This window comes from Arachis ipaensis, chromosome B3 (assembly GCF_059453495.1).
Source record: "Arachis ipaensis isolate K30076 ecotype BB chromosome B3, ASM5945349v1, whole genome shotgun sequence".
NCBI lineage: Eukaryota > Viridiplantae > Streptophyta > Magnoliopsida > Fabales > Fabaceae > Arachis > Arachis ipaensis.
In genome coordinates this window covers 117,890,678-117,902,505 of record NC_142438.1, presented here as the reverse complement: position 1 = coordinate 117,902,505, position 11,828 = coordinate 117,890,678, and the positions used below count along the sequence as shown (strand labels likewise).

The 11,828-nt window shown below is 33.0% G+C and overlaps 2 protein-coding genes across 9 annotated transcripts; one reads left to right on the top strand and one right to left on the bottom strand.

Moving 5' to 3' along the window:
• Nucleotides 1-3,282: 3,282 nt before the first annotated feature.
• LOC107633500 (uncharacterized) lies at nucleotides 3,283-4,500 on the bottom strand. The gene has a single exon (XM_016337120.1). The coding sequence runs from the start codon at nucleotides 4,498-4,500 to the stop codon at nucleotides 3,283-3,285; it is 1,218 nt and encodes a 405-aa protein (XP_016192606.1).
• A 2,436-nt stretch (nucleotides 4,501-6,936) lies between these two features.
• LOC148572204 (uncharacterized) lies at nucleotides 6,937-9,762 on the top strand. Of its 8 annotated transcripts, none has more exons than XR_015907703.1 (5): nucleotides 6,937-7,359; nucleotides 7,474-7,605; nucleotides 8,311-8,391; nucleotides 9,263-9,308; nucleotides 9,408-9,762. XR_015907703.1 is itself a non-coding variant. In XM_088510090.1 (3 exons), exons 1-3 carry the CDS (start codon nucleotides 6,937-6,939, stop codon nucleotides 8,314-8,316), a joined length of 561 nt encoding a protein of 186 aa, XP_088366216.1. In that variant the 3' UTR covers nucleotides 8,317-8,409. The 8 variants fall into 8 exon arrangements, 2 of the variants coding, with proteins under 2 accessions (XP_088366216.1, XP_088366215.1); XR_015907704.1 differs by having other exon boundaries at nucleotides 9,228-9,308; XR_015907700.1 differs by having other exon boundaries at nucleotides 7,474-7,636.
• Nucleotides 9,763-11,828: the final 2,066 nt, after the last annotated feature.

Genomic DNA, 11,828 nt, shown 5'->3' with positions numbered 1-11,828 from the left:
TGGAAATTGAGATCACCATCCTTGTCTACAAACCATGTGTTGACAATTATGAGGAACCAACCCATCAAGTCTACTTCCATCCTTGAAGTACCTCAAAAGTCTACTTCTATGCTTGAAGTACGTCAAATAGGCTTGATCAACATAAACCCATAAGTTCCAACCTAGCTACTAATTGACTTAGTAGTAGGCTAGCGTTAATAGGTATCAAATTGACCACTAAAGGTTCTCAAATCACTAATTCAATGAGACTCAATGACTCAAGGTCACCCAATTCCCTTAGCCTAGGCCAAGAGTACAAAAAACTACTCTAAAACTAGTGAAAATATTTTAACAAACACCTAGAGTGCAATAAAAGTAAATATCATAAATTGCAAGAATTAATGAAAACCATAACTAACACAAACAAGAAATCAACAATAGTAACTAAGATAAACATAAAAAGACATGGAAACAAAAAATTACATTAGAAGAAATCCAAATCCAACAAGGGTTCATAAATATAAAAGAGAGCAAATAAGAAATTAACAAGAAAAATTAAGAAGATTAAGATAATAGAACACTAAAATATAAAGAGAATTGAAATAAAAACAAGAATTAAAAGTTGGATCTAAGAAAATTTAACCTAAACTATCCTAAATTCTAGAGAGAAGAGAGAACTTCTCTCTCTAGAATTCTAACCTAAAACATGATGAAAACTATACTGACTACTCCCCCTCCCCCATTCCTTTACAATTCTTGGGTTCAAAAGCATAAGAAATGAGTTGGATTTGGGCCTCTTTCAGCTCAGAAATTGCCCCCAGCGTATTGCCTTTAAGTTGGTCACGTGCCGCTTGTCACGCGTACGCATGGGTCACGTGTATACGTCACTAGCAACTTTTCTTGTCACGCGTATGCGTCGATCACGCGTGACGATTCCTTACCACGCGCACGCGTGGGCCACGTACATGCGTCACTAGACAGATTACCAAAATCCCATTTCTTCATGAATTCTCCATTTTTGCATGCTTTTTCTTCATTTCTTCAACCCAATCTTTGCCTTCTAAACCTGAAATCACTTAACAAACATATCAAGGCATCGAATGGAATTAAAGTGAATTAAATTTAGCAATTTTAGGGCCTAAAAAGCATGTTTTCACTTTTAAGCACAAATTAGGAGAAATTCACAAAACCATGCTATTTCATTGAATAAATGTGAGATAAGTTGATAAAATCCCCTAAATTTAACACAAGATAAACCACAAAATTGGGCTTTATTAGCTTACAATCAATAAACCCAAAATCTGTGAGCATATCAACTACATATTTTCTTTGATATAATGCAATTTCCTTGTTTGATCGGGCCACCTCAAATCCAAGAAAAAATTTTAGGTCCCCAATGTCCTTTATGCGAAATCGATCATCCAGCACCCTTTGATGTTATTGATTTCCCTCATATCATTCCCAGCCAACACTAGGTCGTCCACATAGACCAAGATTGCTGTGAAGCCATGATTGGAACACTTCGTAAATAAGCTTTAATCGGATCGGCATTGTTTGTATCCAAGATCAATCAGGACTGACTTGAGTTTATTGTTTCACTACCTGCTAGCTTACTTCAGGCCATACAATGACTTTTTCAATTTGCAAACTTGACCCTTATCAACACAGAGCCCCGGTAGAGGTGTCATATAAACTTCTTCATCTAGGTCTCCATGAAGGAATGTGGTGTTCACATCTATTTGTTTCAAAAACCAGTTATTAGCTGCTGCCAAAGCAAGAATAATTCGAAGACTTGTTAGCTTGAGAACCGGACTGAAGGTGTCTCGATAGTCAATTCCAAGGACTTGAGTCTATCCCTTTTCTGCTAGGCATGCCTTATGTCTCTCAACACTACCATCAGGGTTGTATTTGACCTTAAAAACCCACCTGCACCCTATGGCCTTCTTACCGACTGGTAGAGTAGTGAGCTTCTAGGTTTTGCTTTTATTTAGAGAATCAAGTTCAGATTGGATAGCCTTTTTCCAACAAGGTTGAGAGATTGCCTCTTCATAGTTCTTGGGTTCAATGTTTGTGGACAATGCAATCGAAAATGCTCTATGTGATGGTGAAAGTTTGTCATATGACAAAAAGTTTGACAGGGGATACTTACACTGAGACTGTGTGAAATTGCCAAGATTGGAAGTGACGTTTAGGCACTGGTAGTCTTAAAGATATGAAGGGCGACTCCTGATTCTTGTGGACTTTTTTTGCACAATAGGTTCAGGATCATGATGAAGGGAATTAGAGGCAGCCTCTGCCTCAGCACTTTCATTTGTATGCGAAGAATTAATTTGTGAATTTAAATGTTCATTTTGTGTGGTGTGTGAAGGTGTGAAGTATGTATGAGGTAAAGTATGTGGAAATAAGTCATAAGAAAAAGGGTCATAATGTGGGTTGTAACTCACTGGTGCAGAATTTTGTGAAAAGGTGTTTGAAGTTGTTTGTGTGTGGAAGGGAAAATGGTCTTCATAAAAATGCACATTTCTGGAAATGAAAATTTGTCTTGTCGTTAAATCCATTAATATGAATCCTTTAACACCCTCCCTAAATCCTAGAAATATGAATTTTTGAGCCCTTGGGCGTAGCTTATGTCTTCCAACTGTTATAGTGCAAGCATAAGCTAGACATCCAAAGATTTTTAAATTTGAAAGATTAGGAAATGTTTGGTAAAGAAGCTAAAATGGAGACTTGTTTTGCAAGAAGGTGCTTGGGATTCGATTGATGATGTAAACTGCATGCAAAGGAGCAAAGTTCCAAAAATATTTGGGTATATCAGACAGAAAAATCAAGCTACGAGTGACAGCCAACAAGTGTTGATGTTTCCTCTCAATAATGTCATTTTGTTGAGGGGTTTCAATACATGATGTTTGGTGAAGGATTCCATTTTCTACATAAAATTGAGGCATTAAAAATTTCAGTCCATTATATGTTCTAATGACTTTTACTTGGCTGCCAAACTGTACTTTTGTAAATTGAATAAAATTCTGAACTATTTTGCTTACTTCTGCTTTTGTTTTCATCAACAATGGTTAAAAAAAATTTGTGCCCATTAATGGATGGAATTGAAAGAGGGTCCTATATGTCAATATGAAGAAGATCAAATACATTTTTCGAAATAGTAGTGCTGTTTGCAAAGCTCAGTTTTCTTTATTTCGCAAAATGGCATGTGTCACAAGGTGCAATTTTATTACTACAGTCAATGAAAGGAAAATAAGATTTCATAACATTCAATCTTTTTAAAGACAAGTGTTCTAACCGAAAGTGCTAGAGGTTTATTCCCTTTATTTCAGGTTTAGGTAAACTCATGAAGCTTGCTGCTTGTGTAAATTCAGGTCTTACTGCTTCAGCATTCAGTGCATAAAGTCCTTCACATGCCTTAGCTGTGCCAATCATCTTCTCCGAGTTGATATCCTGAATCTTACACAGTTTGTCATACAAATTCACGTGGCAATGCAAATGAAATATGGCCTTGGAAAAAGAAATTAGCTTAAAATTGAAAAAGGGTATATACAATGCATCAACAAGGTATATGTTCTTTGAAAAGAAAATAGTTCCAGCAATTTTGCTAATGGCTAGTGCACCATTAGAAAATTTGACAAGAATTGGAGCTATTTCATGATATGACTGAAAATCATTGAGTGAGTATGACACATGGTTTGTAGCCCCTGTGTCCACCACCCAAGATGCATATTTTTTATCTGAAATGTTTAATACAAGTATACTTGATCTAAAATGTATGACATGTGCCAAACTACCTGGATGAGGTGTTAGTAAAGGCTTTAGAGTGTGTGGCTCAGCACTATGATTTGGTTTCTGATTTTCTTTGTTGAGAAGTGCTAGCAAAGATGATTTTTGTTCTAGTGTGAAATCAAAGATCTGTGACCCACTGCTCTTTCCGTTGTAAGGAAATCTGAGATTTTTATTTCTTCCCTCAAAATTTGATGCACTAATGTTCATGATCGCAGTGTTGTGCCTCTGCTGCATATGTGGTGGATATCCATGCTTTTTATAGCAAGTGTCGATGGTATGTCCGGACTTACCACAATGAGAGCACTGCATCTTGCCTCGTCCTCCTTGACCTCTTCCAAAACCTTGATTCCTGCCTCCTCTACCCCTCCCTTTTCCTCTGCCGTGTGAATCTTCTACAGTGTTTAAGAGAGTGGCGGATTGAGCTGCTGCAATGAGTTTATTATATGAGGTAAAATCAAGGCTCTGGAACTGCCTTTCTTGTTGTGTGAGAAGTGAGAAAACAGTATTCAGACTTGGAAGCGGATCCATGAGCATAACCTGAGACCTTGCTCCAGCATATGGTTCATTCAGTCCTCTAAGAAATCGTGTCACTTGATCTTTTGTTCTAAAATTTCTTACAACACCTAATCGACAATTGCAATCTCTTCCACAATTACATGAAGGAATTGTTCTAAAGCTATCTAATTTCTCCCACATTTTCTTCAATTCAGTAAAATATACTGTCACATTCATATCTCATTGTTTGAGAGCATACAACTCTTCTTGTAATTCAGCTAGTCGAAATTTATCCTCCTGGTAGTACCTATGCTTTAATTCATCGCAGAGGTCTAATGTCACATTGTTCCAACTTACACTTTGAACAATATCAAAATTTAGACTAAGGTTTAACCATGCAACTACAAAAGTATTGCAACATTCCCAAGCTTCATAGGAAGGATCGTGTGTCTCAGGTCTAGGCAAACTACCATCAATGAATTTGATCTTATTCTTAGATCTCAGAGCTCTAACCATAGATCTACTCCAATCTCCATAATTTTTTCCATTAAAAATGACATTTGTAATAGCAATACCTGAATTTTCAGACGGATGCAAGAAGAAGTGATTCGAAGGATCTTGATTGAATCTCCACTATTCTGACTAACTTGAGCATGAATAGCAGAAAGCTGACTCAAGAATGCAGAAATTCCATGCGGATCAAGGTTTTCTAATGGCAATCGCACTTGCGGATTCGCTCCCGCAGTGTCACGAATTGGATCCATTTACTGCACGCTTTGCATTTTCAGATCTTGCGTTTGTGGTGTTCAAGCCTGAAATATTGAGTTCCTCCTTCGATCCTAATCTCAGGTGCACTCAGTGAGCTCCACGCTCACCGTACTATATACTGCCTTGAAAGTTCTTAGGAGAATAAAAGAGAAGGATATTGTTTCATGGACAGCCATGATTATTGGTTATGCACAACAAGGTATATTTATTGAAGCTTCTAATCTCTCTGAAGAAGAAAAAGAAGAAATAGAATGTAACAGAGTTCACTAATGGAGTGGATTAGGATTATAAAAAGGAGGGATCAAATTGGATGTTAAAGTGGTAAGTCAGAGCCAGCTTAGTGCTTTATTTGCAAACTTAGCATTGAAAAAGGTCCAAGAACCAATATAGTAAATTTTAAATTTGAAAGACTAAAATAGAGAAAGTCATAAATATCAGGAATCACTATAAAAATTTAGTCGCTCTTCTCTTTCTACTCTCACCCTTAACATGGTATGCTTATGTCAAAAGAACACCTCTTAGCACACCTATTTTCCAAGAGTCACCTTCCCATTTTCGACCTATACCATATTATCCCTTTCAAGTGAGATGTTTCCATTATCCTTACCTACGATTTCTCATCTCAGTTGAGGATTGTGGTTTGGGTCGAAATGACTTTTGCAAGTACTTTTAAATTTTTATTTAATATTTTTTATGTATACAAACATTATGTATAATATTCTAAATAAATAAAAGACACAAAAAAGATAAATTATTAAAATGGTTTCCAAAAATTTATACCACTAATAAAAGTAACTCTTATAGATATAAACGATAAATAAAATTTTGAATGATTCAAAAATGCAATAAAAATATCTAATAAATATTATTTTTTTAAAAGTATAATTTTTTTTCATTATACAGCAAACAACTTATGAATTTGATTTAAATTTTTTGAAACATTTAAATAACTATTTAAAAGGTGCACATAAAAAGTCAAAGCAAAATTTAGTCTTTAAATTTTTTTTTCAATACACTACAAGAAAAAAGGCCTGTCGGCACACTTTTTTCTTGTCACGCTTTTAAAGCGTGCCGAAAAGTGGTCTATGGCCACGCTTTTATGAGGGTGGCCACTCATTTGTGATTTGGCCACGTTTTTTTTTGCTACGCTTGAAAAGCGTGGCCATAGAGAGAAATCGGCACGCTTTTACGAGGGTACCCACTTACTTAAAATTTGGCCACGCTTTTTTACTGCCACGCTTGAAAAGCGTGGCGATAGATAGAAATCGGCACGCTTTTATAGTGGGTGGCCACTGATTCAAAATTTGGCCACCCATTTTTTTGCCACGCTTAAAAAGCGTGGCCATAGAAGAAAATCGGCACGCTTTATAAGCGTGGCTATAGTGTGTTTATTTTGGCACCGTAAAAAAACGTGCCGATAGAGTTCTCTCCCCTAAAATTTAGTTTCCCACTTATGTTTTTTTCACACTTAACTTTTTTTTTCCCTAAGTTTTCAAATTTTAACCCTAAATGATAAGTTTTCAAATTTTTACACTTAACTTATTTTTAATCCTAAATTTTAAGATGACTTGTGATTTTATTTTTTTCACCATTCAATATTTTTTTTTCTTTTTCTAATATTTTTTTTTTCATTACAAAATATGTATTTTTTTAATAATTTGTTTATTTTTAAATCACAAAACTTTGTTAAAGTACACCTAATTTTTATGTTACCAAATTATACTTAACAAAATTAGTTTAAGATAATTTGATTAATTTTACAGTTTTTACATTGTATTAATAATTAGTTATTTAATATTCTTAAAAAATATAACAAATTATAATTTAGAATCAAAAGTATTTAATGTAAACTCAATATTCATATTTAAGCTAAATTTAATATCAAAATATGAATTAAAACTTTAAATGTTATCATTTGAATTTCTTGGTTTCTTTGGTTTTGAATTTTTGATAATAGTTAGAACAGAGTTAAAGAATTCCCTTTCAAACCCTAAAATCTTTTTAACCCTAAAATTCCCTTTCAAACCCTTATTGCGCCGTCACTTCATCTTCACTCTCGAACCCAGCAGCTTCCTTCGGCGTCCATCGTCATCTTCATCACTGGAACCCAGCCTCATCTTCATCTTCTGGAACCCAACCCTTCATCGCACCCAGAAAACCCTAACCTCCATCACGCCGCCATCTATCTCACTGGTTCGTCGTTGTGTTAGCCAGCTAGCCACTCCTTTTGCTGTCCTTCTCGCCGTTCTGGTCGTCGTGCTGCTCGCCACTCTCTGTCGCGGTTCTGCTCGCCTCTCTCTATCGCGGTTCTGCTCGCCTCTCCCTGTGGTACATGTTCTTCGTGTGATTAGGTCAAATTGTAAATAATTAAAGGCCAAATATTCATGTTGGAGCTGAATGGGATGTGTGATTTTGATTTTTGATGTGTTGTTTCTGTTTCAGGTGAAGTACTGCTCTGAGAATAACAAGAGGCTTATTCACTTCTCTACTTGTGAAGTGTATGGGAAAACGATTGGAAGCTTTCTCCCCAAAGATAGTTATGCTTCTGTTGATTGGAGACTGTGGCTCTCTTTGGTAAGAACTTGGTAGGGGTAACTTGGTAGAGGTACCTTTCCCTGCTTGATTTGTTATGAAGACTGTTTAATATATTTCAATACTTGGTGTTGATTGTGCATCAGGTTCGTCTTTTGTCCTTGCCCTAACCTATTGATGTCTGGAATCCTATATTGTACCTTTATTTATTCAAGATTTAATTAAGGGTCTTGTTAACAAGTGTTAAGGCACTTGCTAAGAATACTATAAGAACAAGTAAATGTTAATTTTTTTAATTTTTCTGTGCACTTAATGCAAACCAAAACTTTTCTATTTTCTCTCTTAACCAATGCCCATAGGAAACTCTTAAGTTAAATCTTTTAAATTAATTTTTAAGGCTCTAATTGTATAGTTTGATCAAATTTTTAAGGCTTAATTACGTCAGTCCTTCTCAACAGCTGTTAAACATTCTGAATTTCTGATAATTGAGTCTTTTGTTCTTAGCAGTCTCTGCCTATTGATGTAGAAAATGAATTACACTCTATTTTGAACTTAATCTTGTAGTAATATGTTGCCTAAGTTTGTTTTATATTGGCCTTAATACATGTTACTTGTGTAACTTTTGTCCATCCATTGGTTATTAGGAGATACGTTTACTGATGGATCAGTTAAATACACAATGACTTCCATGAATGTTCCTGAACTTGTAATGTCATTATCAAGTATTTGATTTTCTTGGTATATCAGTTGTAGTTTTCAAAAGCTTTGAATCGCTTCTAGAAAGAGGATCCTACATTCCGTGTTGGTTTAGACCCAGAGAGTGGGCAGGTAATGTTCTATTCTATTTATCTAGATCATAAAAGTGGCAAATTTGTTGTACTTGCAATGACATAGTTTACCTTTATCCAATTACAATAATTACAACTTTAGGAGAGATACTTAATGACAAACTGTTAGCATCAAAGATATAACTCCAAAAAATGTTTAATTGCAATTACAATTTTCAATACCCTATGGTTGGAGCATAGAAATCATGTGAACCAACCTTGCAAGAAATATAATGACCGTGACTCACTCTTGATTAACTTTCTCTCAAACAACAGCATGTTTAAATATGCATAGACCTTGCATGCAAGGCAAGATTAGGGAGTAGGCACTGTTTGAAGAACTGTTTGATCATTACGAGATTCTTTAATTATTTTTCCCTAAGTTTTAACTTACTGAATATTACAAGATAAATATGCCGTTGTAGTGTGTAATTATATATTTTTTGTATTAGGCTCAATAAATACTTTCTAAAAGATAAAAAAAAAAGTAACTTATATTAATCTTTCAGCAAATTGTTTATTCATAAATTACTTTTTGAGAAGTTCTTTTTAATATAAGTGGTTGACAAAAGAGGCATTTTTGTCCATGTTAGTTTTTAAACAAATTTATCTCATTTTATATTCTTTTCTGTGTAGTTAGAAATAAAATTAAGTTGATGCATTATTAAAAAATTTTAAACTTAATCAAGAAAGTTTTGTTAAATAAAAGGTGTTGTGTAAAATCTAAAATCTGTGCATACTTAACAAAACTAGAATGCTTTTGATGCTTGTTCTGTAAACTTGAGAGCATGCTCTAGGGTTTAACCTTAATGGCTTAACTAGGAATATCTAATGCAGTTTGTCAATTTCAATTCTTATTCCTTTCCCCTCAGTGCTATGGTTGTTGATTCAATACAAACTCTTGATCCTATTAACAGTGTTAGTAGTTTTCCTTCAACTCTATTAACACTTTTCTTTTTCTATCATTTGCCAATGTCTTTAAATTTAACATTTTGTTTTGATTTATGTATTCTCCAGTGGCCAGACAAAAAGGCCTATAATGAGACACTCTTGAAGCTTGCTGGGTTGTTTCAGAGGAATCTTGAGACATTCATCAATCACAAGATTGGCAAGGACAACAAACTCACTGGAGATTTTGGCAGCTGGACCAGTGTTTTAAAAATGGAGAATGCATGCTGTGTTAAAGTGGGGGTGGCTGGGATTCAAGATTATTATTATTAAGAAATATATATATGGCTGAATAGACATATTATATATATATTGCATTTCTAATAATAATTTTGATTTCATTGCTTTGGTTTTAGGCATATGTAAAGTTGGAGTGTTGTTACATTTCTAAATTTTTCACATGAATGGAATTCACTGCCTCTCATTCTACTGTCTCTATTCCTTCTATTCTTCTCTTTAATTAGGCAGATCATATAAAATTATGTAGTAGAATAGTAGATTTGTTACTCCTACTAAAGCGTGGCCATTGTTTAAGCTATCGGCACGCTTAAAAAGTGTAGCCGTATGTTTAACCCTATCGGTACGCTTAAAAAGTGTAGCCGTATGTTTAACCATATTGGCACATTTAAAAAGTGTAGCCATATCTTTCTCCATCGGTACGCTTTTAAAGAGTACTCAAAGCATATATTCTGGGACGTTTTAAAAGCGTGGCGATATGCGTGCTTTTCGGTACGCTTTTTAAGCGTACTTATAGGTTAAGACCTATGGCCACGCTTTTTAAGCGTGACAAGAAATGAAAGCGTGCCAACAAGAAAAGCGTGCCGATAGATTCACAAAAGCGTGGCGATAGGGCAACCGGCACGCTGGCAGATGTGACCCTTTCAAAAGCGTGCCGATAGCTCAAAAAGCGTGGCGAAAAGCTATCGACACGTTTTTTTGCACTTTTCGGTACGCTTTTAAAGCGTGGCAGAAAGCTTATTTTCTTGTAGTGATAAAACTTGATCATTCACAGTCATTTTTTTTAAATTCACTTGACATAAAATTATTAAATTTTAAAGATGAAAAGATTTTATTTTTTTAATAATACTTACAAAAAATCACATCAAAATATAATCTTTTAAATTTTTTAATAATATATATTTAATATGTAATTTTTTTTCATATTTTTAAAATTTTTAAAAACTTATTTATTATTTATATCTTTTAAAATTATTTTTGATATTCATATAAATTTTTAAATACTATTTTAATGATCTATCTAACATAAAAATAAGAGAAAAAGACATATATGTCTCTAATTTTTTAATTCGAAGACACATAATTTTTTAACTAATTAAAAATACAAAAATATCCTTGATTTTCTAAAATATGAGATTTAAGTGCCTTCGTCTAAAATATATAAAAATAAATTAATCTCTAAAAAAAAAACTTAAATTTTGGAGATAAAAATAAGAGATATATTTATTTATTACTCCAAAAATAAAGTACAAGCATGATCGGCCGAAAGGCCACAATCAACATGATAAATGTGGACAAAGCACAAAGCGAAGTGGCACCTTCCACTTCTCAACTTTAATTTTTTGAAAAATGATGTTTGCATTTATTTTTTGGTATTGCTATAGTATCGAAAATTTGGTATTTAATTTAAAAAAATAAAAAATTAATATCTAATATAAAAGCATAAAAATAAATAAATTTTAAATAATTAATATTTATTTTAGAAGTGAATTCGATAAATTCAATAAAAAAATAAAAAATGCTAGAAAATTGGTCTTATTTTTTATATAATTTTAAATTTATGGCATAACAAATTATTTTCTCTTAGTTTTATCAATTATTTTAATATAAAAATAAAAATATAACATAAATATAAATTTAATTTTTATATATTAATAATATAAAATAATTTACACAAATATATAATTATATATTATCATATTATTAAAAATAATAACTTTTTAAATTAATTATTTAAAAAATATTTAAATATATAAATTTAATTAAATAATATTTTTTTAAACCAGACTTCACCGTCCGACTCTACGTGACCACGTAGGGACATCCATCAAGAGTTGCATCATTTCGCATGCATACAACTCATAAGAGAGTGCCATACAACTTTCCAAATCAAATTGTCGCTTGTCCACTTGTTTCTTGATTTTTCCTCCAATTTTTTCTTTGTTTTTGGGTAATTAAAAAGTTCTATGTATTCGAATTCTTTAAATATTTATTTTACAAACACGCATAATCATCAAGGTTAAATAAATTTTATGTCATACAAAGTTTAGCAATTCGTTATTTTGGTATGATATAATATTTTTGTAATTTCAATAAAAAAATTGTAAAAGTGAATAAAATTAGTCTCTAGCAATATTGGCACATGGAATTCAAAGTATAAGTATCGTGTACTGACATCCAAATTTACAAGTACATAAAACTACTTGAAAATCGTTTAAACAAAATTAAAATAAGACTTTTACAAGCACCAAA

Excerpts from the sequence above, each read along its gene's own strand:
- LOC107633500 (XM_016337120.1), bottom strand. The coding sequence starts at position 4,500 with ATGAATGTGACAGTATATTTTACTGAATTGAAGAAAATGTGGGAGAAA.
- LOC148572204 (XM_088510089.1), top strand. The coding sequence starts at position 6,937 with ATGTTATCATTTGAATTTCTTGGTTTCTTTGGTTTTGAATTTTTGATA. Across the intron at positions 7,360-7,473 it reads TCTGCTCGCCTCTCCCTGTG|GTGAAGTACTGCTCTGAGAA; the intron begins GTACATGTTCTT and ends TTTCTGTTTCAG.